At 36.0% G+C, this 27,175-nt stretch overlaps 1 protein-coding gene across 5 annotated transcripts; it reads right to left on the bottom strand.

The window, feature by feature from the left end:
• Positions 1-1,892: 1,892 nt before the first annotated feature.
• On the bottom strand, positions 1,893-17,226 carry LOC145230633 (uncharacterized). 5 transcript variants are annotated; one of them, XM_080096107.1, is made up of 15 exons: positions 16,884-17,143; positions 15,310-15,958; positions 15,147-15,206; positions 9,797-9,900; positions 9,528-9,687; positions 9,082-9,177; positions 8,737-8,781; positions 7,215-8,519; positions 7,021-7,092; positions 6,488-6,556; positions 4,750-4,941; positions 3,948-4,019; positions 2,605-2,840; positions 2,279-2,446; positions 1,893-2,093 (listed from the first exon to the last, which is right to left on the bottom strand). In XM_080096107.1, exons 1-15 carry the CDS (start codon positions 16,935-16,937, stop codon positions 2,007-2,009), a joined length of 3,369 nt encoding a protein of 1,122 aa, XP_079952233.1. In that variant the 5' UTR covers positions 16,938-17,143; the 3' UTR covers positions 1,893-2,006. The 5 variants fall into 5 exon arrangements, 4 of the variants coding, with proteins under 4 accessions (XP_079952233.1, XP_079952245.1, XP_079952236.1 ...); XM_080096119.1 differs by lacking the exon at positions 6,488-6,556 and having other exon boundaries at positions 16,884-17,145; XM_080096110.1 differs by lacking the exon at positions 15,147-15,206.
• Positions 17,227-27,175: the final 9,949 nt, after the last annotated feature.

Genomic DNA, 27,175 nt, shown 5'->3' with positions numbered 1-27,175 from the left:
AAAAATCGAAGTCTTCGTGTTTTATGCTCTCTGGAATTTATTTTAAATAAAGTCAGAGTTCAAAAATAAAAACGCCCATCTGCATTTGAGTATATGTGCATATTTTTTCTCGCAGTGTCAGGAACTGAGACCTCAACTAGAAGAAACAAACCGCCAACTGCAAATCAAGCTTTACACAACGGAAACTTTTTTACTTTGCGAGACTTACAAAAGCTTGCTTTATTGAGGCTTTGGCGAATTGGAAAGCAAAGAAAGGGCTAACTTACCGCGTTAAAGCATCTAATTTAAGCCAAATAAAATTAGTGCTTACTATGCAATGAAAACAGATTCTTTGAAACAAACAAGTTTTGCATTGGATTAAGAACCGTTTTACGAAATTTCCTTGGTTTCGAAAACATTTTTCGAAAAACATCAATACATGACGTATATACTGGCTATGGTTCTAGAAACTGTTCAAGTTAAACTTACTTCGCACTTCTTTGCTACATCGCACCACGCAACAGCTTCTGCTTTACACGAGTTATTTCCTCCGCCAAATTGTTTCTCTATTGAATAGCATCACAGTATTTTTCATTAATAAGCGCTACGACCACAAGCTTATTGAAAAGAAGAACAAAACCACGAGTAAGAATTTGTCGAGATTCTAAAACCAATATTTTTGTATTAGCCTACATGTCAAAGGTGAAATCCCTTGACGCTTTAAATTGGCAGAGCAATACAAATAGAAAACTATTGACGCAGAATTTATTTTTGAAAGACATTGTCCCTGCTGACAGCTGGCTAAAAAAATGTATCATCTTTCCCGTGGATGAGCCACCCCATCAAAATCAACAATCCTATGATTGAGACAACCAAATCAAGGTAACCCAGGGTCCTGGAATAGATACTACACAGACAAAATAGAAAGCGTGTTGATATTAAGTTGGAACATAGCGCTACTAGCGGTACAGTTTGAAGCTGTCTGTTACTACTTGCGACCAGAGCTGCCTCTGAGAATGTACAAACATTACTAAAAGTCCCAAAATAGCAAATAATAATTAAATAGGCATACTTTTATTTCCAAGCACATTGCCTGCGTGCCTAAAAAACGTTTGTAATGACAATACCACGTGATTCGATTTAAATCTTGACAATGGCAAAAACTTTCAATGATTATGCTTCAAGTCACTTCATACTAGCATAGGCTACATAAAGATGCTTGGAATAAAAAGGTTGGACAATATTATCTTTGCGTTATGAGCTAGGGAATCGGTGGCTTCTGCAAATTGCACAAAATATCTATTAGATGCAAAATGATTTTTTTCTCGCGTGTTATTTAATTTCTTGATATGTCATGTTACAAATAAAGGCATTGTTAAAACAGTAATGATGACACAGAGGCTTGATTTACTAGCAACTAAAGGTTTTTACTGGCAACAACAGTAATAAGTTAAGATTCGACTTATTAAACGCATCACGCACATCAATAAAAAATGAAAGGTTTTTTTTCTAATCTTTTATGAAAGGGTTTTTCTAATATTCCAAGCTCACAGCTGAAATCTCAAGAACTTGGAAAATTCCGAAGGAGTGGCAGCATTGGAGCCAGCACATGCACATAAAAAACCTAATTAGTTTACGCATCAGGTAGATAAAAAACAGGAATAAAAACAAATTCAATAACTTTGAAACACCCATCCATCAAAATTTCCAAAACACCAAGTTCTGCGAGACAAACGTATTTCTATTTTTCTAACTAGCATGAATAGGTGTGAATTTTATTATCATTGTAACGACTAACGATGCAGTTTGGAAAATTTTGCTGGTTTCCAATTTCGGTTTATTTCAAAATTTTAAACTAAATTTATGTTTTTTATTTACTCAACAAGCTTGGGACAAAAACCTCATTCAAAAGATGGTGTCTTGTTTTTGTTTTTTATTAGCACAAGAATCACAAATAAAACGAAAGCAAAAAAAAAATAGTGGAAGTTTGTAGAAATTGTGTTCATGACACAATTTGAAGTCGAAGTTTAACTTTCATCAGAAAATTCTTCATCGCTGTCGGAAAATTCGTTTTCTTCATCGAAATATTCATCACCGAAAGAAAGAGTCTCCCGCTACAAAAACAACATTTAGCTGAAATCTTTCTAAAAAAACACAAGTAGAATCACACACAAAGTTCAGGTTTGGTAAGAGTGTGACGTCACCAGCCTATGACGTAATTACATATACGTCACTATTTTATTCACAGGTGATTTTGTATTGGAAAATGTTTATCTATAAATCGAACAAACAATCTTACGGGAAGTCCGAGTCTTTTCAGTTCTCTGTATAAAATCTGTTTTCCATCACCAGAAATCTCGCAACGCCACAGAAGCAACTTCTTAACTTTCCTCAAACAACCGGAAGCGGAAATTATTTCAACCTCGGAATTTCCGAAATAGTTGACACTCAGATAAAGTTCTTCCATCTGCGCAAGATTTGATGATTATTTGTCGCAAATATTAACTGAACAAATTAATTGACACGTGATGAGTGACGTAATTGTGTCGTCATTTATTTAATTTCGGGTTTTTTAATTATTATTAAAAAATATTCTCATGAAACAAAAACACAATAATGACAAACCCCGTGTTTCATTTTACTGATTCCTCCACAAATCACTCTCAGTGTGTCTGAGTTCAGGTCGCAGTTGATACGATCCAGCCTCTTAACAGTTCGATTCAACCTCGGGAGGATTTCAGCCAAGGCGTGCGCTGCACTCGATGAGATGGGAGTGTTGCGGAAATTAAACTCCACAGGAAGATTACTTGCAAGAAAATCCTTTTCATTATCTGAGCATTCTTGCAAGTCCGTCAGCAGATCTAATAAAATATAAAGGAAAAACAAATAGTTGTTTTGGGTTGTATACAATAAAGCAGGGCGGCTGAAACTAAGTTTAGGATTTCGGGTTGACCATAAAAGCATTTCAAAAAATTTCATAAATTTTAAAATTTAATTTCAACGCCAGGAATATTAACGAAAATTTGCGACTGTAGCCTATTTGCGTCTTCTGCAACCCAAAATTAACAAGGACCACCTTTATACGTTATTTATACTGTTTTAGTAAGTTTTAATTAAGTCTGCCTACCTGTTTATTTGAACAGCTTTTCAACTTGTTAACTTTGTATCAGATTAAATTCTTTCAGCAGTAAAAAATATAATTTTGCATCAAAACAGGAGAGCAAATTTAATGCGCCCTTCCTCCAAAAGTTTTAATGGCTTCTGATCTACAAGTTCACTGTGCAAAAAGTGAGCAAAATATTCCATTAACACAATGTGGTGATTGTGACGCAATATAGAATTTATTATGTCATACTTAATAAGACAATTACAGTAGCAATGTTTTGGCAAACTTCCGCTAGCGGTGCCAATGATTATAATTTATTATTTTCAGAGCACACTTAAGATAAAAACGGTTTGTTTAGTTTCGAATTACACCATCTTTTATGTTGGTACTTTGCATTGTTAAATATATCGCTACGAAACCAACGCTTTGCTGTTTACGATGCGCTTATTATCACGTTAGGCCGTCCATCTCTTTTTTTGTAAAAACCTTATAAAATACTAGAAAGGTGGCTTGCGATTTTTTACAAAACTTCAAAAGGTTCTGTTCATATTCCTTTTACATTATATAGTCATATATTTTCAATTTAAATATGAAAATAAGAAAAAGAACGAGAAACAAATCTCCCAATCCTCAATCTATAGCTTTGACCTCGAGATAGCTGTCAAAGGCCAGTTTTTGAACCGTTAAATTTTTTCTCACAAAACCCAGCCAGTATAACCGACACTGGCAAATTACGAAGATATTTTGCAGCAAAGGTATATGTAACAAATCGTTCTTCAATTTGTTTTGTTTCGCAAACGTTCACCGTAGGAGCTATTTGGACATAGATGCGGTAACAAATAAACCAAACACATACTCTTACCTATCAAAAGATGTCCATACAGGTTAGTTGTCATGTACTCTATAAGCTCTTTGCGAAACATTTCAACCTTGCCTGCAAAAAACAAAAACATGTTATTTCTTGGCAAAAACCTGGAACGCAACTATAAACGATGTCTGATTGGCAGGGATAATAAAATATAGGTGTCAGAATAAAGGAGGAAAACCCTTGGTATCGAACAGCGTGCACAAAGTAGAGTGATAGGAAGGTCTGAATAAGATAGGGACTAAATTAAAGTTCTGTGGCAATGTGGTGTAAGTCGCATATATAATTTGCCAACTGTTTTCCGCCGTAATGGAAAAATGACTTTAGTGGCACCGACTGCCCTTCAGAAGTAAACGGTGTTTTATGGCAGAACGCAAGTATGGTGTCAGTATAATGAAAAACTAGTTAAAATTTCATGCCAGTTTATGGAAGTACGATTTTCATCAATTTATTTCACACTTTCGGTGATATACAAGCTAAAATCAAGCCAATTTGGTTGTATCAACTGACATTGCACAAGTAAATGGTGTATGACTTATTTTGTCATGTACACAGGGCCCTGGAGTGAAGAAAAACATTCTCACAGACTGCACCCCCTCTTGTGGGGCCTGCATGTGCATGTAAGTGTTGTTAAAAGCTTGCTTTGCTGTACAATGCTTTATTAATTTAACCCATTTGGCACCTATTTTCTGTAGATGATTAGCTCAATCAAATGAAAGCATGTACACCTACTGAATGGTTTGAAAAGCTTAAGAACACAACCAAAAGTATCATCATATGTTATTTTTTACACTCTTACTTGCTTGAAAATGCCACGGAACTTGTTGACTTTCATAGAAATAGTTCCATGTTGTTGCTGGCTGTGCAGGCCATGGAGGAACAGATGTTTGGGGTTGGGCCGGGTTAGTGTATGGGAGGTGATATGATTGTTGGTGATTGTTCTGATGGAAAGGAGCAATACCATGGTGCATTCCAGATGGGGCTAGATTTCCTGGATAACAAAGCTTTGTTGAATGACATATAACTGCTCTCCATTATGAGCTGGATTTACTGCAGCATAGTGGAGCTGATTTGTATAAGAGGAGGTGGGGCAATTGTTCCATAGTAACTGATGTTGAAATTGCTCAAAATTTCGGACAGGGAAAAATCTTATAAACAAATTGGCACCGGTTTTAACTTCTCAAAATAAACCTCATGTTGCCAGATTTGTAAGCAAATCAAAGTGACAAATCTATGGGAGTAATGAGTGAATCAAAAACATTTCAATCATTATTCCAAAATTAAAGTAGGGGATGGAAAGACAGGGCTGACAATAAAAAATGGAACTGATAAAACCAATTTGAGAAATAACTGGAGGAGCTAAAGAGTCAAAAGCAATATAAAATGACATTTGCAAAAACAGTTTAGCTAATTTCAGGGGTTAGTAATGTCGGGCCTAAGAAAGACAAATGTCATGAAGACAGTCCAAATTTTGCTTTTTTAAATAATAGCAAGGTAAGTGTTTTAGATATAATAGTAAACACAGCAATTAATACATGACCAAAGGCAAAAAACAACTTACACATTTTTTTTTTAATGGTACTGAGCAAAAATATATATGCTTAGTGAAGTCCAAACTTTTGATATTTTCTAGTCCATTCAGACATTTTTGAAGGTTTTCTCTGTCTAAGAAATCAGCTTCTATTGATTGTGAATTGCACACAATTGTAGGGGGCTATGGGGGTAAATGATAGTGCTACAGGGTTAAACACAATAGACAGCTATAAAAGGCGCACTCTACAAGCTGTCTAAAGTTTATTCAATTAAAACGTTGTTTAAAAATTAAGCTAATTTAGGGGGCTAGTGGGGTAAATGTTGGGGCGACAGGGTACAACACAACAATCGACAACTATGAATAGCACACTCTATAAACTGTCAAAATTTCATCTAACTCAGACATTGTTTAAAAAACTCACCCATTTTAGAGGGCTAGAGAGGTAAACATTTATAAATGACAAATTCTACAAATTTTTTATAATTTTGACACTGTTTAAAAAAACTCACATTTTAAGGGGTTAGTGGGGCAATTGATAAAGTTCTACACCCAAGAGTATAAAACTACAATGACCTAAATTCTGAGCACTGGAGGTGTTATTAGCAACATTTACTAACACGTCTGACATCATACAGCTGTTAACACCCCACTGTTGACATGTGCAAAAATGTCCACAAAGAAACAAACACAAGTACCATATGTTCTGTTGCTTTATTATACTATCACATCACAGAAATCTTTGATATGTGGTGAAGCAACATACAAAAGTGTTTTACACTTTGGGGTCCAGCGGGGCAAATACTTGACTTATCAAGTAAGATGAAGTAGATAAAGTAGGCACATCCGCATCTGCAAAAGTTTCATCCGAATCCACCAAAGATTTCATGCCAAAAGTGCATGAACAAACTTTGGCCGAAAAAAGAAAAAAATGAGTGAAATCAAGATACGTTCCTTTCAGGAAATGGGCCCCATAATGAAATGATTTACAAACTAGTCACAATACCTGCTACTTGTCTACGCATTGCATCTGCTGGACAGAATCTGTTGGCACCAGTCATTTGTTGAGTGACACCTGTCAATGTGCATGAAACGTTTTCCAAAACATATGTATTTTCCCTACACTTGGGGCACGAAACATGCAAAGTTGTAAATAATGCATGTTATGGGATAACTATGATAAGTCTTGGGGCAACAAGTTTAAACAGGGGGACAAAAAAGCCCAAATTTAGCCATTTAGGGGTTAATGGGGTAAATGGTGCAACTGCATGGTAAAATATATCAATAAACACCTCAAAATGGCATGTTCTGAGAACTTTAATGGGCCCCCACATCAAAACTGATAAAGCAACAATCAACACTAACTCAAACTACAGTCCTGTAAAATTTAACCCCAATTAGCTAATAGTTAAAAGTTAGACTACTTGAGGCGCTTTAAATAGCTAGCTTTGATACTTCTAATGTCATAAGTCTGATAACAAAGTCAAATTTAAATTTGTTCCACTGCTACTGCCACTGCTCATGTTTAGTTGTTCATACCTTGCATGGTTGTAGGTTTTGCTGAGAGCTGAACTATTGGTGGAGCAGGGTCACACGATAGTGATTGTAAATCTGTTAAGATATCATATAAGCACATATCAATGAGATAATTCATTACCAAAGAGTGATTATTGGTTAACTGAGGAGTGCTCATCTCAGTATAATGAACTATTCCATTCAATTAAATGACTTACTTTCTCTGCCTTTGTTTCCCAGCAGAAGGCCGCATAAAAATCGTCGAACCATCGACCAATGGCCTCCCTTTGCCACCTCAGGGATTATGTTGTGAAATTCTTCATCTGGCATGAACTCACATATGTACTTGGCCGCAAACATCTCCTGCAACATTTGATGCAAAAAGTAAAATAGTTGGTCACCATCAAATAGTCGTTGATTCGGAATGCCAATTTTACGAGCAAAGGCAATGATGATGTCTTGGACAATGGTGGCTTTAAGACTCCCAAGACTTCCTTGGGTAAATACAACTGTTTTCTGCAGCATTCCTTCATACGCCATTTTACCAAGTGGTTTCCATAAATTGGTAATATTCATGTTGCGTGCATGGTCAGAGTATCTCAGTTGCTCTAAAACAATTTGAAAAACCTCTGTGACTGTTTTTACTTTGTTTAAACCTTGATCCAAAACAGCAAAAACAATAAATTGCAGTAACAAAGGATTGTGACAAAGACTAAACAGTTGCGGGGTTTTGGTGGAAATTAATTCCCACAATTCATCTCCTTTTTTCCCTGCAAAAGCACGGAACAGCTTTTCCATGTCTTCAGTTGAAAGGTCATCAACATAAACTGTCACATCTGGACGAAGGTGTGACGGGAGTTTAAGAATTTTATGGGGACGTGATGTAAAAATTAGTAAAGAATCTTTCAAAAACTTGTTGCAACAAAGATTTGCTACTAGCTGATCAATTGGCAAAGATGTATCATAAGAAGCATTTACTGGTGTCACATTTTCAAGTGTCCACAATGCCTGGTCATAGCCATCAAACACAAAAACACACTTATCTTGGTTTTCTACCATCCATTGAAATGCTTTTTCTTTTGTTTCATTATCCAATCCAGGACAAAGACAGTCAACAAAAAGTTGTTTGCATGTTAAAGCTTGATTATAGTTTAGGTCCATGAATCTAAGATAAAACTTAACAGATTGATTTGGTTGAGTTAACTTTGCCAATTGTTTAGAAAGAGTAGTTTTCCCTGAACCAGGTGGGCCAACTAATGCAATAAATCTTTTTTTGGAGGTTAGGTTTAAAATTGTATTGAAAGAAACAGGTTGTTGATTTGCAGTGGAGTGAAGTTTCTTTCTGGTGGATGGTATGAATTCCTCTGTTCCCACAGGACACCATAGTCCCCGATATGCCTCATACTCATGCATTACCGGATGTACATCAGGTAGTTGGTTTGGTTTCAATGTTTCATCATAAAGCACCACACTTTCTGGTAAGTTGTTCAAATGCTCCTCCTGGTGTTTTTTTATGGCAGCAACTACAATCAAGTACATGCATTTTAGGCTGTGAGGTAAAATCAGTTATAGCCATTGTTTCACTTTTTTAAATCTGGTTCAATGACCGTTTTTTTCTACAAACCCTTGCTAAGATAAGAGGGATCAAATTAGGAAGTAAACTGTGCTTTTTACTTTTCAAGTTCTGGCACAACATTCAGCAAATATGTGCTATTTCACAATCAGAACACACACTTTTACCTTTGTCTTCTTGATTGAAAACTGACCTCTCAAGAGCATGGTAATCTAAAATAAAGAACTTTTGTGTTGATTTTTCTAAAAATATGTTGCTTTTTCATGCTATGGAGGCTAGTGTTTTTAATCTTAAAACTATTGACAGATCAAGGCTTAAGTAATATGTGAAAAATTGCAGTCAAACTTTCCTTAAAGTTCAAATATACTAACGAAATATAAACCAAGAATAAATTTGAAAAGTTGGTACAATACAACTTAACTGTTAGCACACCACAAAACTGGTTCAGATCATGAATCCTACTATTAAATTGTGTTGGATAGTGTATAAATGGTGTAACAATATGCACTTACTGTTAATGTTTACATTCCCCCGAACCCCAATTACGGCGGAACCTGAGACTGATGCTTCTCTCATATCAATACTTTGTTCGTCTCTGACAGTTGGTTCTGAATGAAAATGGGGAAATTACGCTGGTTTTATTAATGTCCTGTGAAATCATGCACAGGTTTATTGGTTTGTTTGGTTTATTAGATAAAAACTTAAAAAAAGTGGCAGACGATTAGCATCAGTGTTATCTTCTTCAGCAAGTCACCTATGAGCCACTTGTGAGGACAAAAAGAAAAGTGATCCCTTCTATGTACCTACACCCTATATCGACTAATAATGTCACTGCTTTTTGCATCTCTGTACATTTTTTAACAATGCAGTTTTTTAACATGTGCATCAACTAAATGCTTTTAGACAGTAAAGAAACACAACAATAAATTTCATGATCTGTTATTATGTATAATTTTACCTGTTGGAAAATGCTGTGGAGCTTGTTGTCTTTCGTGCTGGGGATAATTTAATGACATAGCAGCAATAGACGTTTGGAGTTGTTGAGCAGGGTTAGTTTGTGAGGCGTAATTCCGATTTGCATTAATTGAAGATGGGTAGCATAATTGTTGGTTGGAAAGCTGAATATATATATTTTGAGAAAATGGAAACGCACCATGGGGCATTTCTAGTGGCACAGGATATGCTAATTGGTTCCACAAGTGCTTGGGTGTATTGCAAAGGACTTACTGCAACATGGTGTTGTTGATTTGCATAGTTTGCATATGAGGTTGGTTGAGTATTCCATAATGTCTGATGCTGAAACTGCTGAGAATCAAACTGGTTCCTTGCACCTGTTTGTTTGAATGAAGGAACAAATTAGCATTAGACCAAAACAGGAGAAAAATGCAGATGAAAACAATCTTCCTTTCAGGGTAGGGGTCAGATCTAAGGCGCCGAGTAGGCGGTGTGGATTGCACTTGTGGGCCACCGTAGAAAACACTGCAAACAAACCAAAATATCCACGGTGGCCGCCACCTTAGGCCTGTAAAGATTGTTTAGTGCAATTTTTTTTTGGGGAAACTTTTTTGGTGTTCCATTACAGGGTGTGTCAAAATTTGTAAAATTGTGGAAACGTGATAAACCTGTACATTACACAGGCAATTGGTTGTAAGCCTTGGCCACTAAAACAATTCAGTACTTTCTATAGTTAGTAAAAATTATTATTACAAGTATGTTGTGGATTTAAAGTTAAGATGAATTGTTTTTTGCAATTGTCCACATTTACATTCTGTCTGTAGCCTACTCTCTGTACAGCGTGCCAAAGACCAAAACGTTGGAGTTGTTTGTCTTAGCTGCACTGCAGGACATGTAAAATGTTGTGTTGTTTTACATCAGTGGTTCCCAAACTGGGGTCCGCGGTCCTTTAGGGGTCCGAGAGGCAATTTTGGGGAGACCACGAAGCGGTTGAAGTAATTCTATAATCTTATTTGACGTCAGTTTGTGCCACTAAATAAGTTTAAATCAAAGTAGAATTGAGAATCGACTGTATCCATTGCTAAACAATAGCCTTTATTGAATGACAACTATCAAAAATGCAATTGTTCGCAAACAATTATAATGTTTTTGTCCTGTTTGTGATGTCACATGCTGTCTTTGGATGATTATTATGCGCAATTTTGCATAATAACTAGCTAAAATCCTCCAATCAACTTTCGTTTTTATGAAATACACATTTAGGCTTAAGGACCGCGAGCCCTCAAAATAATGGCAAAGAGACCGTTTTAAAAAATATATAAAAAAGTTTGGGAACCACTGTTTTACATTAAAGCTTGCTAATAGGCTTCATTGTCAAGCAATATACATCACACTTCCTATTATTGTTTAGTTTAAAATAAAGGTCCAGTCATAGGCGCCGAGTAGGCAGTGGCGGGGTGGCGTCACCACTTTGCGTTTTCAAAGCACGTGGAAATTTTGGTTAGTTTGATAGCGGTATCGTACGAACTTAGGTACACAAGACACGGACTTGAATAACATCAACTGCGTCACGCTGATAAAAGGTTGCCGACAAAATGGAGATAACGATAAAACCATTGATAATTAGGTGTTAAAAAGCCGCAGGGGCATCAAAGTTGTGTCCACGTTCAGCCCCGGTGCATGTTGCTGGATAAGAAGCGACTCCAGAATAAACAAACGAATCCGATCTGACGTTGCGTCCATACTGGACGTGGACACAACTTCGATGCCCTTGCGGCTTTTTAACACCTAATTATCACTGGTTTTATCGTTCACAATCTATTAAAGCTTAAGAACCACCGCACTAAGTCATCGGTTAGCACACTTGACCCGGGCAAAGCCTGATTAAGCGTTGACTTAACAAACTAAAAAAGGGTATTAGTGAGCGAGGGCTCAGCCGCCGTGTAGTTTTTGACGCAATCCTTAAGCTCCAACTGCAGCCTGCGCAATGCCCATTATGTAATTTTGCAATTTTTGACATGCCGTGTAAGTCTTAGGTGATGGAGCCATAAATGTTTGCTTAAAAAAAGTTTGCAAAAACAAAATTTTTTGCACTGAAAAATAAATGTTTGCATTAAAAAACAAATGCCTGCCAAAAAAATGTTGAATTACACTTGCGGGCCACCGTAGGTTTCATACGAAACATTGTAAATCTGAGGAAAATCAGAAACGAATTAGCTTTTAAACAAGTGTCCTGACGTCAAACACACATTTGTTTGTCTATGAATGTTTGACCATTATTGTGTACAATGTGATTGTGCTGGAATAAATGGTAATTACAGGTGATACAACGAGCAACAACAACGAGACGAAACATTTTTTAAACGTTGCTAAACCATGATAAACTCTGCAGCAAAGTGTTACAAGTAAGTATTTTGTCAAAACTTATTTATGATTATTTTGATTACTTTTTATGATTACTTTACAAAATACTTACAAATACTTTGCACCAACGAGCAAACTATAAAACTCTTTAATGATGCACTATAGTACAATGGTCTCCAAATTTTTTAAAAACGATCCCAATTTATAAAACAAAGAAATTATCATTTACATACGAACCCACTTTTTTACGATACAAAGAAAAATATTTTAAATAATGCTGAAACTAAAACTGTTTTTCATGCACATTGCTCATTTATGTTTCGTGTAAACTTTAAATATTTGCATTTAGTATGCATTTTCATGTTTAAATGTTAAAACCCAAAATTTTTGTTCAATTTGGATTCCCATAAAATTCGCAGTAAAAGCCCACCAGTTTTAGAAATCCCACAATTTATGTGTTTTTTCCTATATTAAACTAGAAGGGTGGCTTAGCACATATTGCCCTTGCATATACAATATAACCTATTTTAAAACATAAATATATTTCCCATGCTTATTTTGTATTGGGTCCCATATTAGCCATCGTCTTTTATAACTTTAGTCGTTTCTGCAGGCAAAAACTCATGGGTCCCCACACATGTAAAGTTGAAAATAATGCAATTCAAGAGATAACCATGAGAAAGTCGGGTGATGAAAGGAAAAATCACAGTGATCGGCACTGGGCTTAAATAATAATACTATGTAGAATATAAACTATAAAATTAGATTCAACCCAGATATTCTTTGAAGTATGTCCTATTTAACGTTTTAAAACACTGACCCATTTTAGGGGGCTAGTAGGGCAACTAATTGGGTTCGACACACAAACTAAAAAATATGTAAAAACCACAATGACTCAATGAATAGTACTGCAAAATTTCAGCCCAATCCGCCAATGTTTAAAATTTTGACCACTAGAGGTGTTTTGAGCAACAACCGTTAATGTTTCTGACGTCATAGGGCTGTTAACAAGCCCCTAACTGCCATGGCGCAAAAACGACCACCAAGCAACCCACCAATGAGCAACATACAACTGGTTGCCCTTGTAACACTATTGCTCCAAAGAAATCTTTCGTTTGTGGTGACCAGTAACATACAAATACGTTTTACACTTGAGGGGCTTGTGGGGTAAATGTTAGGACTACAGGGTTGAACACAACAATCGACACATATAAATGGCATACTATACAAGAAATCCAAATTTCAGCCAATTCTGACACTGTTTAAGAACTCACCCATTTTAGGGGGCTAACGGGGTAAATAACGGGGTTATCAACAAAACAAAGTGGGATACACATCTACATAAATATATCTACCATCTGTGTAAATTTCAGCCAAATCCATCAAACATTTGATGGTAAAACGAGTCGGACAAACTTCGGGGTAAAAACAACCATTTTAGGGGGCGAGCGGGGTAAATACTGAGGTTATCAACAAAAACAAAGTGGGATGCACATCTACATAACTACAACTATCATCTGTGTAAATTTCAGCCGAATCCATCAAACATTTGATGGTAAAACGAGTCGGACAAACTTTGGGGTAAAAACAATCATTTTAGGGGTCGAGCGGGGTAAATACTGGGGTTATCAACAAAAACAAAGTGGGATGCACATCTACATAACTACAACTACCATCTGTGTAAATTTAAGCCAAATCCATCAAACATTTTATGGAAAAACGAGTCGGACAAACTTCGGGGAAAAAATACCCATTTTAGGGGGCTAGCGGGGTAAATACTGGGGTTATCAACAAAAACAAAGTGGGATGCACATCTACATAACTACATCTACCATCTGTGTAAATTTCATCCAAATCCATCAAGGATTTGATGGAAAAACGAGTCGGACAAACTTTGGGTAGAAGAAAAAAAAAGAAAAAAAAAGAAAAAAACAAACATTTTGAGTAAAATCAATATGTGTCCCCTTCAGGAAGGGGACCCATAATAACGATCAAGGAACCCACTACAAATTTCAGCACAAAAGGACTTCTATTGCTGACCAAAAGGAATTGTAAGCCTCAAAATGAACATTTCAGGGTTTACAGGAGTAAAATGGGTGAATCTAACTAAAATTAACAAAATCATTTAAAATATTTTACAATGCACCAACCAACAAAGTATGAAACTTTTAAATGTAGAAACTTGGGCTATTTTAAATTTTCACATTTTAGAGGCCTGTGAACCGTTGGGTCATATAGGGCAGTGTTTTCCAATCCATGGTCGCCAGAAAATTCTGTTGGGTCGCCTGTTTTTATGACAATAGGAGGATTTACTCTTTGACTTCATTTCATAGCATTATTATTTTTTAATTTTCCAAGGCTTTAAATCGGGTTTCTTCAATGGGGGTGATTTTATCCACCTAAGGTTTGATGGTGACAATTTGGGAAATTGGGGGCGATTGCAACAATACTGATTGTATACATAAATATGCTTACAAGAACAATGAGACACAGCTAACTTTATCTTACAAGCAGATTTTATTCATCAGACACACAAACACCAGGGACAAGGGGCACATTAGCTTAAACATCTTGCTATTTGAATAACATAGTGTTTACCTGCGAGCTGTGACACCAGCGACACTTTATTTAGGCTATGTATGGTGACTGGTTATACAATTTAAATACAATGATAACGAGCTTTTCCTTAGTTTTGTTTTCACACTTCTTATATGTGTGATAGCGCTTCCCAAATTGCGAAGTATTTGTATCATTTAATTTGGTAAATGTAGTGTACTTGATGTTGGTTCTCCTGTACCAAGTAATGCCCCATTATTTTCAACAAAAGAAGGGCATTGTTTGCACATAATTGTAATATTACTTTGTCTGGGATGAAACAAAGTGCTTTAAAAGGTTGCCCAAAATAGTTTCAAGACTACTTGGCATGATAATAGTTAATTCTGTTTGTGGCGTTATATTGGCTGATAATGCTAAATGGAAGCGTTCTGCGAAAAACAAATAATATTTGTTTGATTTTTTAATTATCCCAACTGGCGCAATAATTTTTGAAATGTCTCCCTGATTTAGAGACAAAAATACAACCAAAATCGTAAGAATGCATGTCCAGGGTATGCAAGAAACCACAAATCAAAATTTTGGAGGTATTTGGGTCGTTTGAACTTTGAATAACTAACTAACATGTGTGTAAATTTAAAAGTTGTAAAATACAGATAAAATCTAGATATGTCCCCTTCCCACAATTAACAAATGAGTCAAATACCTGCCATTGTTTGTACTGGGTACATTGAACTGCTGGCACCCTGCAATCGTGGAGCCATACCTGTCAACATACAATCATGCAGTTGCAGAGTTGTCACAACAGGAGGGCCAACCATGCCTTAAAAGCTCAAACTGACATCATCCAGTATTTTTTACAATCTTACCTGCTTGAAAATGCTGTGGAGCTTGTTGTGCAGGTTGGCCAGCAGTAGATGGTTGGGCAGAGTTAGTATGTGGGTTGTTATCATTTAAGATTGCCCCAAATGAAGATGCATGATAAGATTGTTGGTTTCCATTTTGATGAAAATGGGCAACATCATCATGTACTTCTGATGGAACCGGATTTACTGAATAAGGTAGCTGGTTCATATATTGATGCCCAATACTATGTGGATTGTAAATTTGCTGAGTACTAAAGTGACTTGGATAAACTGGAATGTTTTGCAGGATATTCATCTGAGTATTGTCATGCTGATGATAACGATATTGTTGAGCTGGACAAGGTTGTGTCCAAGTTTGAGCTGGACTCACAGCAACATAGTGTTGCTGGTTTGCATAGGAGTAGGTGGGTCTAGTGTTCCATGATGTCTGATGTCGAAACTGATGAGAAGGTGAAATACTTCCTCTCAAAGCTGCAGCACCAAACTGGTTCTTTGCACCAGTTTGTGGGGCTAAAGAACCAGTTGGGTTGGTATATGGACTGTTGTTTGGGTTTTGAGTTAGGTGGAAGTTTAATGGAATTTCAGGATGTTGATGGAATGGCTGGTTAGGATTGCCCATTGGTGCCAAGTATTGTCCACTTGTTGAAGCATTCTATAATAACATTAAGTGACAGCTTAATAATGTATTGGTACACTATTTATGGATCTGTTCATAGATTAAAGGTCCAAATAGACAGAAATGGAAACATGCTTTGTTTTTTAAACGTTTTGGCCAATTCTCATGTCATCAACAGTGATATGAAGGCCACATCAGTTACACCTGTTTATAATACATAAAGGGAAAATGTGCGGAAAAAGCACTGCATAAAACGATAAATAAAAAAGGTGCACAGAAGCGAGGTGTAAGCCACCTGCATGTTTAGAAAGTATGGCAAACAAGTGCAGACCAACTACAACAGTATACAACAATTTTAAACACAGCAACACAAAAATAAGACAACATCATTTTTCTGCTATGCTTGTTTTGCACCTTTTTGAAAAATCTACTACTCGAATTAAAAGAATATATATAGGTGTAAATATTGTGGCCCTTCAAATCACTGATAATGGCATGAGCATTTGCTGCAATGTTTGAACAATTAAGCATGTCGCTTTTTAAATCCGCCTTGGCCATTATTTTCATCATTAAACTTAAAAACAGAACCATTTATAGTGTTTTAAAGTTAACCATTACGCAAGGGATTCATTGGCAATTTGATCAAAATAGGGTGTAACCACACATATTCTTGCACCAAACCCAGGTTTAGTTGTAACTATTAGCACGGAAACATTTTGTTCCAAAGCATCAATAGCTGGCATTGCTGACAAACATGTTTTTGTCTCAAAGTCAACAGAAAACCAGAAAACAAAATTTGAATAGATTTTGCCCCACAATTTTTACAAAATATCCACAAATGTTATTAGTGTTTAAGATTGAAAAAGTCAAAATTGAACTTAATGTATCTTGGGTTAAAACGACTGGTAAACTTGTTGCAGATGCCACAATAAGAAATTAAATAAATAAAAATTGTTTTAACCTGGTTTTGATCATCATTATTTTGAATACATCTTCTTTCAGAATTCCACTCCATTAAATCGAATCCACTTGGCAGATCCAGGCCTGGTTACCCAGATCTCCCCTTTTACAATGTAGAAGTCAACAGTTGGTGAATATGATTTATAACCTAAAACATCTGACTAAAATCACAAGAAACTATAATGGAAAACAGCCCAATTTTATGTTAGGAAAAAGACACAATTGACCCTTTTTTACCACACACAATTTGAAAAAAATAAAATACATTGTTTGTTAACAGGGTTGGCGATTGTATAAATGGAGGAATGGAATTCTTTACAAACTTATCCACACGGTTTAAACTTATTAGGTAATTATTAAGCATGTGTCTTTTACCATTGAGTCCATTAAACTACAAACATATATATTATGAAACTATAAGGTATCACTATGGTAAATGAGTGATTCCACAACAAACAAATTTTGCGGTTATTTTCAGATTCTTAAGGACAAATTATTAAAAAGCATTAACCCAACTTCAAAAATGTTTTGTCCGCATTCTTTTTGCATCATTATTGTCATATAATTATAAAAACAGTAACAAAAAATGGAAAAAATGCAAATTAAAAAACAATTTGCTACACAGGTATACATCCAAGGGGAGGGGGGCCCCCTTTTCAAAAAGTTGTGCGTAAAATCGTTCCCTTTACCACTCAGTGATAACAGGGAGTCATTATCTCAAAGACGCAAGCCTTCAATCTCTTGTATTGGCTTGTTATCTAATGGCCAATTGTGACGTAACGAGGGTTTAATAAGGAGGTTTATGCGTTCTGGCTAGGCTGCTGGTAGTAGTTTCTTGCTAAGTGGTAACTGCACTAAGTGCAACATATCAAACTGTTTTTGCATGTGAACAATGTAAAAGTGTTAACAACGTGTAATGTTGTGTTGCTTTGATTCGCCAAACGTAATAGTTTGTCAAAAACATTAGATCGATGTAAATCGAGTTATGTTATTAGGGTAATTTGTTACTTGCCAGGCACAATTTATGCCTTCTGCAGTTACCATCTTTAGTGCATTCGTGACTTTGCGCAACTTAACAGTAGGATTACCGCTTGAACAAGAGATTTAGTTCTTTAGAAATTGGACCCTGTTTTTATAAGCAACGATTTTGATTACCTGACAGTCACGCTTATTTTGCAGCTGCAGTTTGGCTGAGTAAGCTAGATAGCAGCAGCGAAATCAGAAAACTGCAAAGCTTTCGCTAAAATTACCTGTTTTTCCTGCCAATTAGATGGGTAGTAAAACCGCTGATTTTGGAAAAAAGTGCTTTGCCGAATAACAGGTCGTGTTGAATGACGCATGACGTCTTTAGGGATTTCCGCCAAAAAAGAATTCGGACCCTCCCCCCTCTTCAAAAATTTCTGGATATACCCCTGCCATTGACGGTAGTGTAGTAACCACACACAGTGCAGACACTGAACGACTGTTTAATGACCTTTAGGCACCATTTTCAATAGCATGCAGTCCATAGTGTTCAACAATATCGTTTTGCCTAATTTAAACATGAATTGATTTGTCAAAAATTTGGGGAATTTGGGAGTCCAATAAATAGTTACAAAATTCTTTAGAAAGCCTTACATTGCACCAACCGACAAAGCATATAACTCTCAGATTATGTACTATAGTCAGTACAGCTGTTAAAAAAATCACGTTTTTGGGGCCTGTGGGTGAACCGCTGGATCATATTTAATTTGAACACTTGACTTTACTCATCCCAACAGTATATATATATATATATATATATATATATATATGACTTGTGCCAATTCTTAGATTAACAACCATGAGTAGAATTTTAGTGACAAACTCCACAGAAGTTTTCTTAGAAGCTAAACAAATGGGTAAATGTACATGTACTACTAATCAAAATTTCTAAAAAATGTCCTATTCTTCACAGTATGGCGCTACAAATTCTCACAATGTGTGGGCCCACTTACTGCAAGCTTGCTTTTTCAACTACAAACTGTATTAAACATAAGTATTGCTTCTGTATGACCAATCAACATCTCCACCACTGTATTCGACTCGAAATTTCTTCATAAGAACTAACATTTAGGAAGCTGGCAAAAACTAAAAATCACTTTTTCTCGCATTGAACTACCATCACATGAAACTATCTTATTTGTTTTCAAAATTAAAATTTGGTTATATTAATAGTTGTATTTTCATGGTTGTATATTTAAGATATTTCACATGACCTTTGCAAATACTACATTTGTCTAACTGGAGCTTTGCCAACACTAATTGAGTAGCCCTGCCCTATAGCATAAACAATATACTTTCAATTAGAAAATCAAAAATCACTACAAGACTTCCACACCTGATTTATGTACCTCCATGCTGTGTCAGTGACTATTTGAAAAAGTACAACTTGACTTTGCAATCAACTTAAATACCGTTAACTGATTTACATATAGCTTGACTTTAGGTGCTATGTGAACTTTAGTACATTGTCCATCCACATACATTTGCATTTCCACATATATACAGTACTAGAGTGGATTATTAGTTTCTTAAGATCATCAAATAATATATGACTTTTTGCAACAATCATTTACATGAACCCGGTTGCTTAGTGTGACAAAGGGGTGATAAGGTAAAGTACAACAATTGTCCCTGAAAAGTCACAATTTGATAGATCGTAAAAATTCAGTAGAATTTAGACCTTGTTTAAAAACTAGGTGTTATTGAGTGAAGGCGTTGATTTGCAGGTTACGGTATCATATTCCACAAACTGCTCAGATTACACACTAGTCTATTGTTTGTTTTTTCAAAAAAGATTTATGTTTTTTTCTGGAGCTAGTGATGGGGCTCTTCACCGAAACTAACAAAATGTCAAAGGTTAGCTACACCATAAATAAATACACCACGAAAATAAATACACCATGAACAATTGAAGCAATTTTTCTCTCTCAATTACAAGCTGTTTTATTGTGCTTTAACAAGTAGACATATCATATAACATAACATTAACACTTTATCACAAAACCTAACCAACAAAATTTTCACACCTAATGTAAGTACAGGCATGCTGTGTCAGGGACTTTCAAAACAGTATAAACAATCTGTAATACTTTGCCTCTAACAAAAATGCATTAAGCTAATTCAAAGCTCGACTTAGGGTACCACTTAAGCTTTGACTAAACTTTAAGTGATTGCTTGCCAACAAAATTTATTACAGTTGAATCACATGCTCAATGGTTTATTGCTTGCTTAAGAGCTGACACATATTTGCTATGCTGTAACAAGTATTTACATGACCTCAGTTCTGCTGATGGAACAAAATGCTATGTGACAAACAACACAGATACTTTTTTAAATCACTGCAAGACATTCACACCTGTTTTATGTACCCCGATACACTCAACTTAACTACAGCAAACTTAATTACATAAACCTTGACTTTAAGTGCTATGTGAACATAAGTACATTTAGTATTTTAATTAGGTTAGGAGAAGTGACCAGAGCTTTACAATGCAAACAGTATACTCTAGTACATTGTAAAATGACGTGCACAATCTTATTCAAAACATTTCGTTGGCTAAAGAGTGAAACACAACAATGGACAGCTCACAATCCTACATTGCACAAGCTGTTTAAATGTCAACCAATACAGACATTGTTTGCAAATACCACCAACTTTATGGGGCTAGTGGGGTAACAAAAGGTGTTATAGGGTGTACAACATTTGTCACACTAAAAAGTCACAATTTTATAAATCTAAAAATGTCAAAACAATTTAGACATCGTTTAAAAATTACACCAATATTTGGGGTCTGAGGCAACTGTTTGGATTATTAAGTGAATTCCCACTAGTCTGCTGTTTTTTGTAAGTGTTTTTCAAAAAAGATTTATTTTTTCTGCAGCTAGTGATGGGGTTCTCCACCCAAACTAACAAAATGTTAAACCACAATCTTCAAACTACAGTCCTTTAAACATACGCCCACTTAAACATCACAAAAAGTTTTGAGCAACAACCAAAAACAGTTTTGGCGTCATTGGGCTGTACACCCCTGTAATACAGTAAGATAATTCAAAGCTTGACTTAGGGTGCCATGTAAGCTTTGACTAAACTTTAGTTCATTGCTCACCAATAAATTTATTACAGTTAAATCACATGCTCAGTGGTTCATTGTTTGCTTAAGAGCTGACGCATGTTTGATCTCCTGTGATAGGTATTTACATGACCTTGGTTCTGCAGGCGCAACAAAGTGCTATTTGACAAACAACATGAACTGTAGTGTGGCAAAACCATTTTATATTATTGAAAAATATGCTATGACAATAATATACCATACCCTATAGCATAAACATTATACTTTCTTTAAATCACAAAACTAAAAATTACTACAAGGCATCCACACCGTGATGATGCAGTGTCAGTTTATCTACAGGTGAAACAACAATAGACAGCTCACATTCCCACACTGCACAAGCTGTTTAAACGTAAACCAATTCACACATTGTTTAAGAATACCACCAACTTTATGGGGCTAGTGGGGTAACAAAGAAGGTTATAGGGTGATGTACTATAAATGTCACCCTAAAAAGTCACAAATTCATACATTGCAAAAATTGAGAACAACTCAGATACTGTTTAAAAATTACACCAATCTTCAGGATGAAGCAACTGTTGGGCTTATTAAGTGTAGGCATTGATTTCCACCCTACAATATCATATTACACAAACAGTCCAGATTCCACACTAATCTGTTATTTTTTTCAAAAAAATATTCTCATTTACAGGGCTAGTGATAGGGTGCTTTACCTAAACTAACAAAACATCTAAGCATTATCACCTAAACTACAGTCCTGTAAAAAATAAGTTCAGTTGACCACAAAAACAAATTTTGAACACCAGAGGGTTTTGAGGAACAACCAAACACACACCCCTGTAATATCAGTTAATGATTTAAGTAAAGCTTATTTTACCTCCACACATTACATATCCCCAGTTGCACTTTCAAGACTTTTACAACAAAGAAACTTTTTGTCTGTGGAAAATAGCAGCACGCCAAACATATTAAAATGTTTTACTAGTAACTCGGCAATTGCACACGCTATGAGTAAAGGTAAACCAAAACACTATTGTATCATATAGATGACTGAAATGCAATCTAGTAGCTTTTTTAAAACTTTTTAACAGTAAGTAGCATGCAAACTGATATCAGTTTGGGGTTGTGCAAGTAAGCAAATTAGCACATTTATGTGTACAAATTGTTTCATCAAAAAAGTCAACCCGAAATTTGGAAACAAAATAATGTGCACAGTAGCTAAAGACCCTGTGGTCACCATGTCAGCTAACCATTAAACAACAAATGCATTTTTTTCTAAACTACATGCTCTTTTTTTGTGTTTCGAAAAAGTAGACATATTATATAACATTAACACTTTATTACAAAACCTAACACCACAACAAAACTTTCAGACCTAATGTATGTATTTGTATGCTGTGTCAGTGACTTTCAAAACAATACAAACAATAAGTAACATGTTTCCCACAACATAAATACAGTAAGTTAATTCTTAGCTCAACAGGGTACTAAGTAGGCTTTGACTAAACTTTAAGTGTGTTGCTTGCCAACAAAATTTATTACACAGTTAAATCACATACTCAGTGGTTTATTGTTTGTTGAAGAGCTGATGCATGTTTGCAAGTATTTACATGACCTTAGTTCGGCTGATGCAACAAAATGCAACATGATAAATAACATGAACTGTAGCAGGCCAAAAAACATTTTACATTATTGAAAAAAAATGTTAAGACATAATATACACTCCCCCATAACATAAACATTATATTTCTTTTAAATCACAAAACCAAAGATAACTACAAGACACCCACACCTGATTTATGTACCTCCATGCTGTGCCAGTGACTTTTTAAAGAAAGTACAGTGTAACATTTTGCACTCAACTTACATACATAACACTTAACTTTAGGTGCCATGTGAACTTCAGTACATTGCCACCCACATATTTGTCAAAGTCAGAAAAGTAGCAGAGCAGAATATTGTTTGCTTTAGGTCGCCAAATAATATTTTATTTATTGCAGCAAACATTTATATGAACACAGTTGCGTTAGTGTAATAAAATGCCACATGACAAGCAAATTGAACCACAGTAGGTCAAAAACAATTTAGGATTTTAAAAGGGTTAGGAGAAGTGACCAGAGCTTTAAAACGCGAACAGCATTCTCTAGTACACTGTAAAATGATGTGCACAAATCTCATTCAATTCATACTTTATTTATAACATTCCACTGGTGACAGGGTAAAACACAACAATAGTAACAAACTTTTTTACAGTAAGGCACAAGGAAACTGATACAAGTTTTGGATTGTGAAAGTAACCAAATTAGCATGTTTATGTGAAATTAGAAAAAAATAATGTGCACGATAGCTAAAAATCCTGTGGTCACCATGTTAGCTATACTTTAAACAATAAAAGCATTTTTTTCCCAACTACATGCTCTTTTATTGTGTTTTAACAAAGTAATATATCCTATAACATTAACAATTACAAAACCTACCACCTACCATCCCAACAAAACTGTCACACCAAATGTGTGTACTTGCATGCGGTGTCAGGAACTTATGAAGCAATCAAACATTTTGTAATAATTTACCACTAACATAAATGCATTAAGCTAATTCAAAGCTCGACTTAGGGTACCATGTAAGCTTTGACTAAACTTGAAGTGTGTAGCTTGCCACAAAATTTATTACAGTTAAATCACATGCTCAGTGGTTTATTGTTTGTTCAAGAGCTGACGCATATTTGCTATGCTGTAACAAATACTTACATGGCCTTAGTTTGGGTAATGCAACAAAATGCTACGTGACAAATAACATGAACTATAACAAGGCAATAAAAATTTTATTAAAAATCATGTTAGGACAATAATATACCATACCTTGGCCTATGCCTTATAACATAAACAGTACACTTCTTTTAAATCACTAAAACATTGCATTGTTATTTAGCATAATAGACATGCCCTATAACACAAAAATCCTTGTAAGACATCACCATCTGATTTATGTAGGCGCTGATTCCCGGGGTGGCAGGGGTGGCGTGCCTCCCACTAAAAATATCTGGGGTGGCAGCCATCACAAAATAGCTATGCTGCAAACCCAGAAACTGCCTGGCCGAATTTATATTCTTGCATTACCCATATCCGTTTCTTTCATTTACATGCGCTCTTTTTAGCTGTCGGTATATTTATGCATGTGCAAAGCAAGCTACGCGAAATCCTTTTTGTTTTTAAACAGCGCATGGGGAAAACCCATTTTGCGCAACTCCCCTCAGCGATTCTCGTTAATTTTTCACCAGAGCTAGTCTGAAAAAAACTTATGACGTAAAAATGGCAATTCTTAAGTTAAAAAGTATTCTGGATATTAATTGGCAGTTAGGAATTATAGTCATAGAGTTTTTCATGCGCGAAAAATATAATTGCAGCGGCCACTCATGTGCGCAAATTTCGTGTCAAAACTCAAAACTGCAGTGCCGATTCAAAACCAGACGAAGAGCGTGTTTATCGTGTTTTTATTGGTGGGTCTGTACTGACCCAGTGGGTAGACAATTAACAACACTGCCGTATATCTGACTCCAATGAACAAACTAATCGCTGTCGAAACAAAACTAAAAAGACGCAAAGCCAAATTAACGTTGCCACATTATATTTTGATAAGGCATACCACGAGAGCGCCTCTTGCGGATAAACACGCAACACAAAAGTCACCGCGCCACGAATAATGCGTACTCTAGTCACCCTTATGATAACCTAGGTAACTGATTTTAAGTTTAAAACACCTCGGTCTTTATAGTATTCAGGTCAAATTTCGTTATACGGGTTTAGCTGTAAAACGTTCGCCCGAAAAGATTAACTGTGTTCTAAACCGTAATTATTCTTTAAATCGCTTTACAGAAGTGTCATATATAACATGGCTGGAGGCCGAGTAATACGTGGGTTACTGTTAACACGTTAGAAGCGATACAACGATAGCCTTAAGCAGTAATTGACCGGTCCAGTAATAAGAAAAACAGGTTTAAATAGCCGGTCAAGCTTTTGTGTAGAAAAAGGTGAGGTTTGACCGAATTTGACCGGGACGATATGACACGACAATTACACGAATTAAAATGTTTTGAATTAAAAAGTCCAAAGTCCGATGTATTTTGAATTAAAAGTCCAAGGTCCGATACATCACTCTCCGTCCCGTGAAATGTTTTCCGGAAGAGATTCTCCTGGATGATGTTTTCCGAATTAGTTTGTTGTCCGTTTATTGTTTCCGATTTGACGCTTCGTGCTCCAAAGTCAAATGTTGATTGTGCCGAAATTTTTTTTGTCCATTCGATATTCTTGCTTGGTGGATATCACGCTGTGTGGTGATAACTTGCTTGTTGTTATTGATGAACTGCAGTTGAGGAAGTCTTTTGTATTTTCGAACGTCATCGTACCAATGGAGATGCGTAGAATGTTGTTTGATGCGATGCGAACAATTGATCGGTGCGTTTCGAACCGTTGAATTCGTACTTTGATTTTTTAACGTCTGTAATCTAAACTTAACATTTGGCGCGGCAAATTTTCACACCAATGATTATATAAGGGTTTTTTTTTTTTCAAAAGGGATATACGGATAATTAAGTATATATACAATACGATTAAAAAAGGCGCAAATTCTAAGTACTATGTAGGTTTGTGATATACAAATAAAAATAGTTTTGACATTTGACAAGTGTTTCTGCTTCGAATTCTGGTAAGAAATTAAACGAGCTGCCGTACTTTTCAGAGTTTTTGCTAAGCTTTTTTACGGTTTGACGCGTAGCTATGCTGGCGACTTGATTTTACATGTGAAATTTGGCTTTGCAGCCTCCCACTTGTAAGGGTTTTGCAGTGCTTTCGCAATCTGCGGTTGTGAGTTGGTAGGTCGCTTTTTGTAGTATTACTCTCGCCATTTCGACCCGACAGGCCAATCTGTAATAGATTATTATATTTTCGCGCTGCCGTCGAGGCAAGGTAAAGGTTTTTAGGCAATCAATCTCGTTTGAGTTGCAATTGCTTTTTAGGCGGTATTTGGCCTAGCGACTGAGCAGCAGTGCTGCTTTGAGCTGTGCTCATTGAATTATAAAGTTCAATGTGAACCAGTGGCTTAGCGTTCGATGAACGCGTGCGCGCGGCGGCGCTATAGTGTCAAGGCCATTTGCATTTGCTTTAACATCTTTCCGCTTTATTACTGTAGCATTCTCCTGCATTTTTCCTTGGCACGTTTAATTGATTACACACAATTTCATATTTATCGTTTTGGTTTCACATATAGTCATGTCAAATCTAAAATTATTTTTATACAGGGTCAACCTACTAGGTACTTAATTAGAACGAATGTTATGCTCGTTTTTTTTAAGGTAGTCATTAGAATGGCCAATTTACGAGGTTTTTAGAATACTTATAGCTGTATTGGCGTAAGCTAGGCCGATGTGATTTGACGTATAAAGACGATAATGTACTTACTGCTTGACAGGTCGTCGTCAGTATTGATAGAAGTCGTCTGAACCTTATGTAGCATTGATCTTTCTGTAAAACTACACTCAAAAACACAAAACATTAAATCTGCAACTTTGCGACGCTAACTATTTAGAGCAAACAAACTGCCATGTAAGAGTATTAGTAATAGGCCAAACAAGAACATTCTTATCTATGAATGATAACGGTCTGCAAACTTTCTATGCCCTAATGACCAACTTTCGCTTGTTTGTCTATAGCGAGAAGCAGTCAATCCCTATGAGCAAGGACTTACAGACTATTGGGTCAGTATAAATTTGGTGAGCCCGACGTGATGAAATTGATTGTCACGCATTTAACCTTCTGATAAAATCGCCTAAATTAATGATGCAGACAATTGCTAGTTTCGTTCCCGTTTCTGTAAGCGCTGCGACGCATTTTTATAATACGCCTGTCCACTCTGCATGGACTTCACCAACGGTATTGTATTACTCTGAGACTGAGCTCCGCTCAAATTATTCTGTCAAGTTTTCAGATAGAGACCAGGTAGCATCGCCGTTAATATCCCGTAGCCAGGCACCGTGTGATGCACAATATGCTACACCTCGCTATCAAATTAATTCTGCGCCTGTTGGGATTGATGAACTTAATTTACCTCCCCTGTGGACAGATACAGTAAAATTTTGGTTTACAACGGTGGAAAACATTTTCCAAAGACACTAGGTAACGTCCGACGCTGAGAAATTCTGTTT

This window comes from Phallusia mammillata, chromosome 1 (assembly GCF_965637545.1).
Source record: "Phallusia mammillata chromosome 1, kaPhaMamm4.hap1.1, whole genome shotgun sequence".
Taxonomy (NCBI): Eukaryota; Metazoa; Chordata; class Ascidiacea; order Phlebobranchia; family Ascidiidae; genus Phallusia; species Phallusia mammillata.
The sequence above is the reverse complement of the archived record's forward strand: the minus strand, read 5'-3'. Positions and strand labels throughout refer to the sequence as shown.

Coding starts and splice junctions, on each gene's coding strand:
- LOC145230633 (XM_080096107.1), bottom strand. CDS start 16,937: ATGGAGTGGAATTCTGAAAGAAGATGTATTCAAAATAATGATGATCAA. Junction 15,959..16,883: donor ATAATGATGATCAAAACCAG/GTTAAAACAATT, acceptor ATGTTATTATAG/AATGCTTCAACAAGTGGACA. Junction 2,841..3,947: donor GTATGGACATCTTTTGATAG/GTAAGAGTATGT, acceptor ATATTTTATTAG/ATCTGCTGACGGACTTGCAA.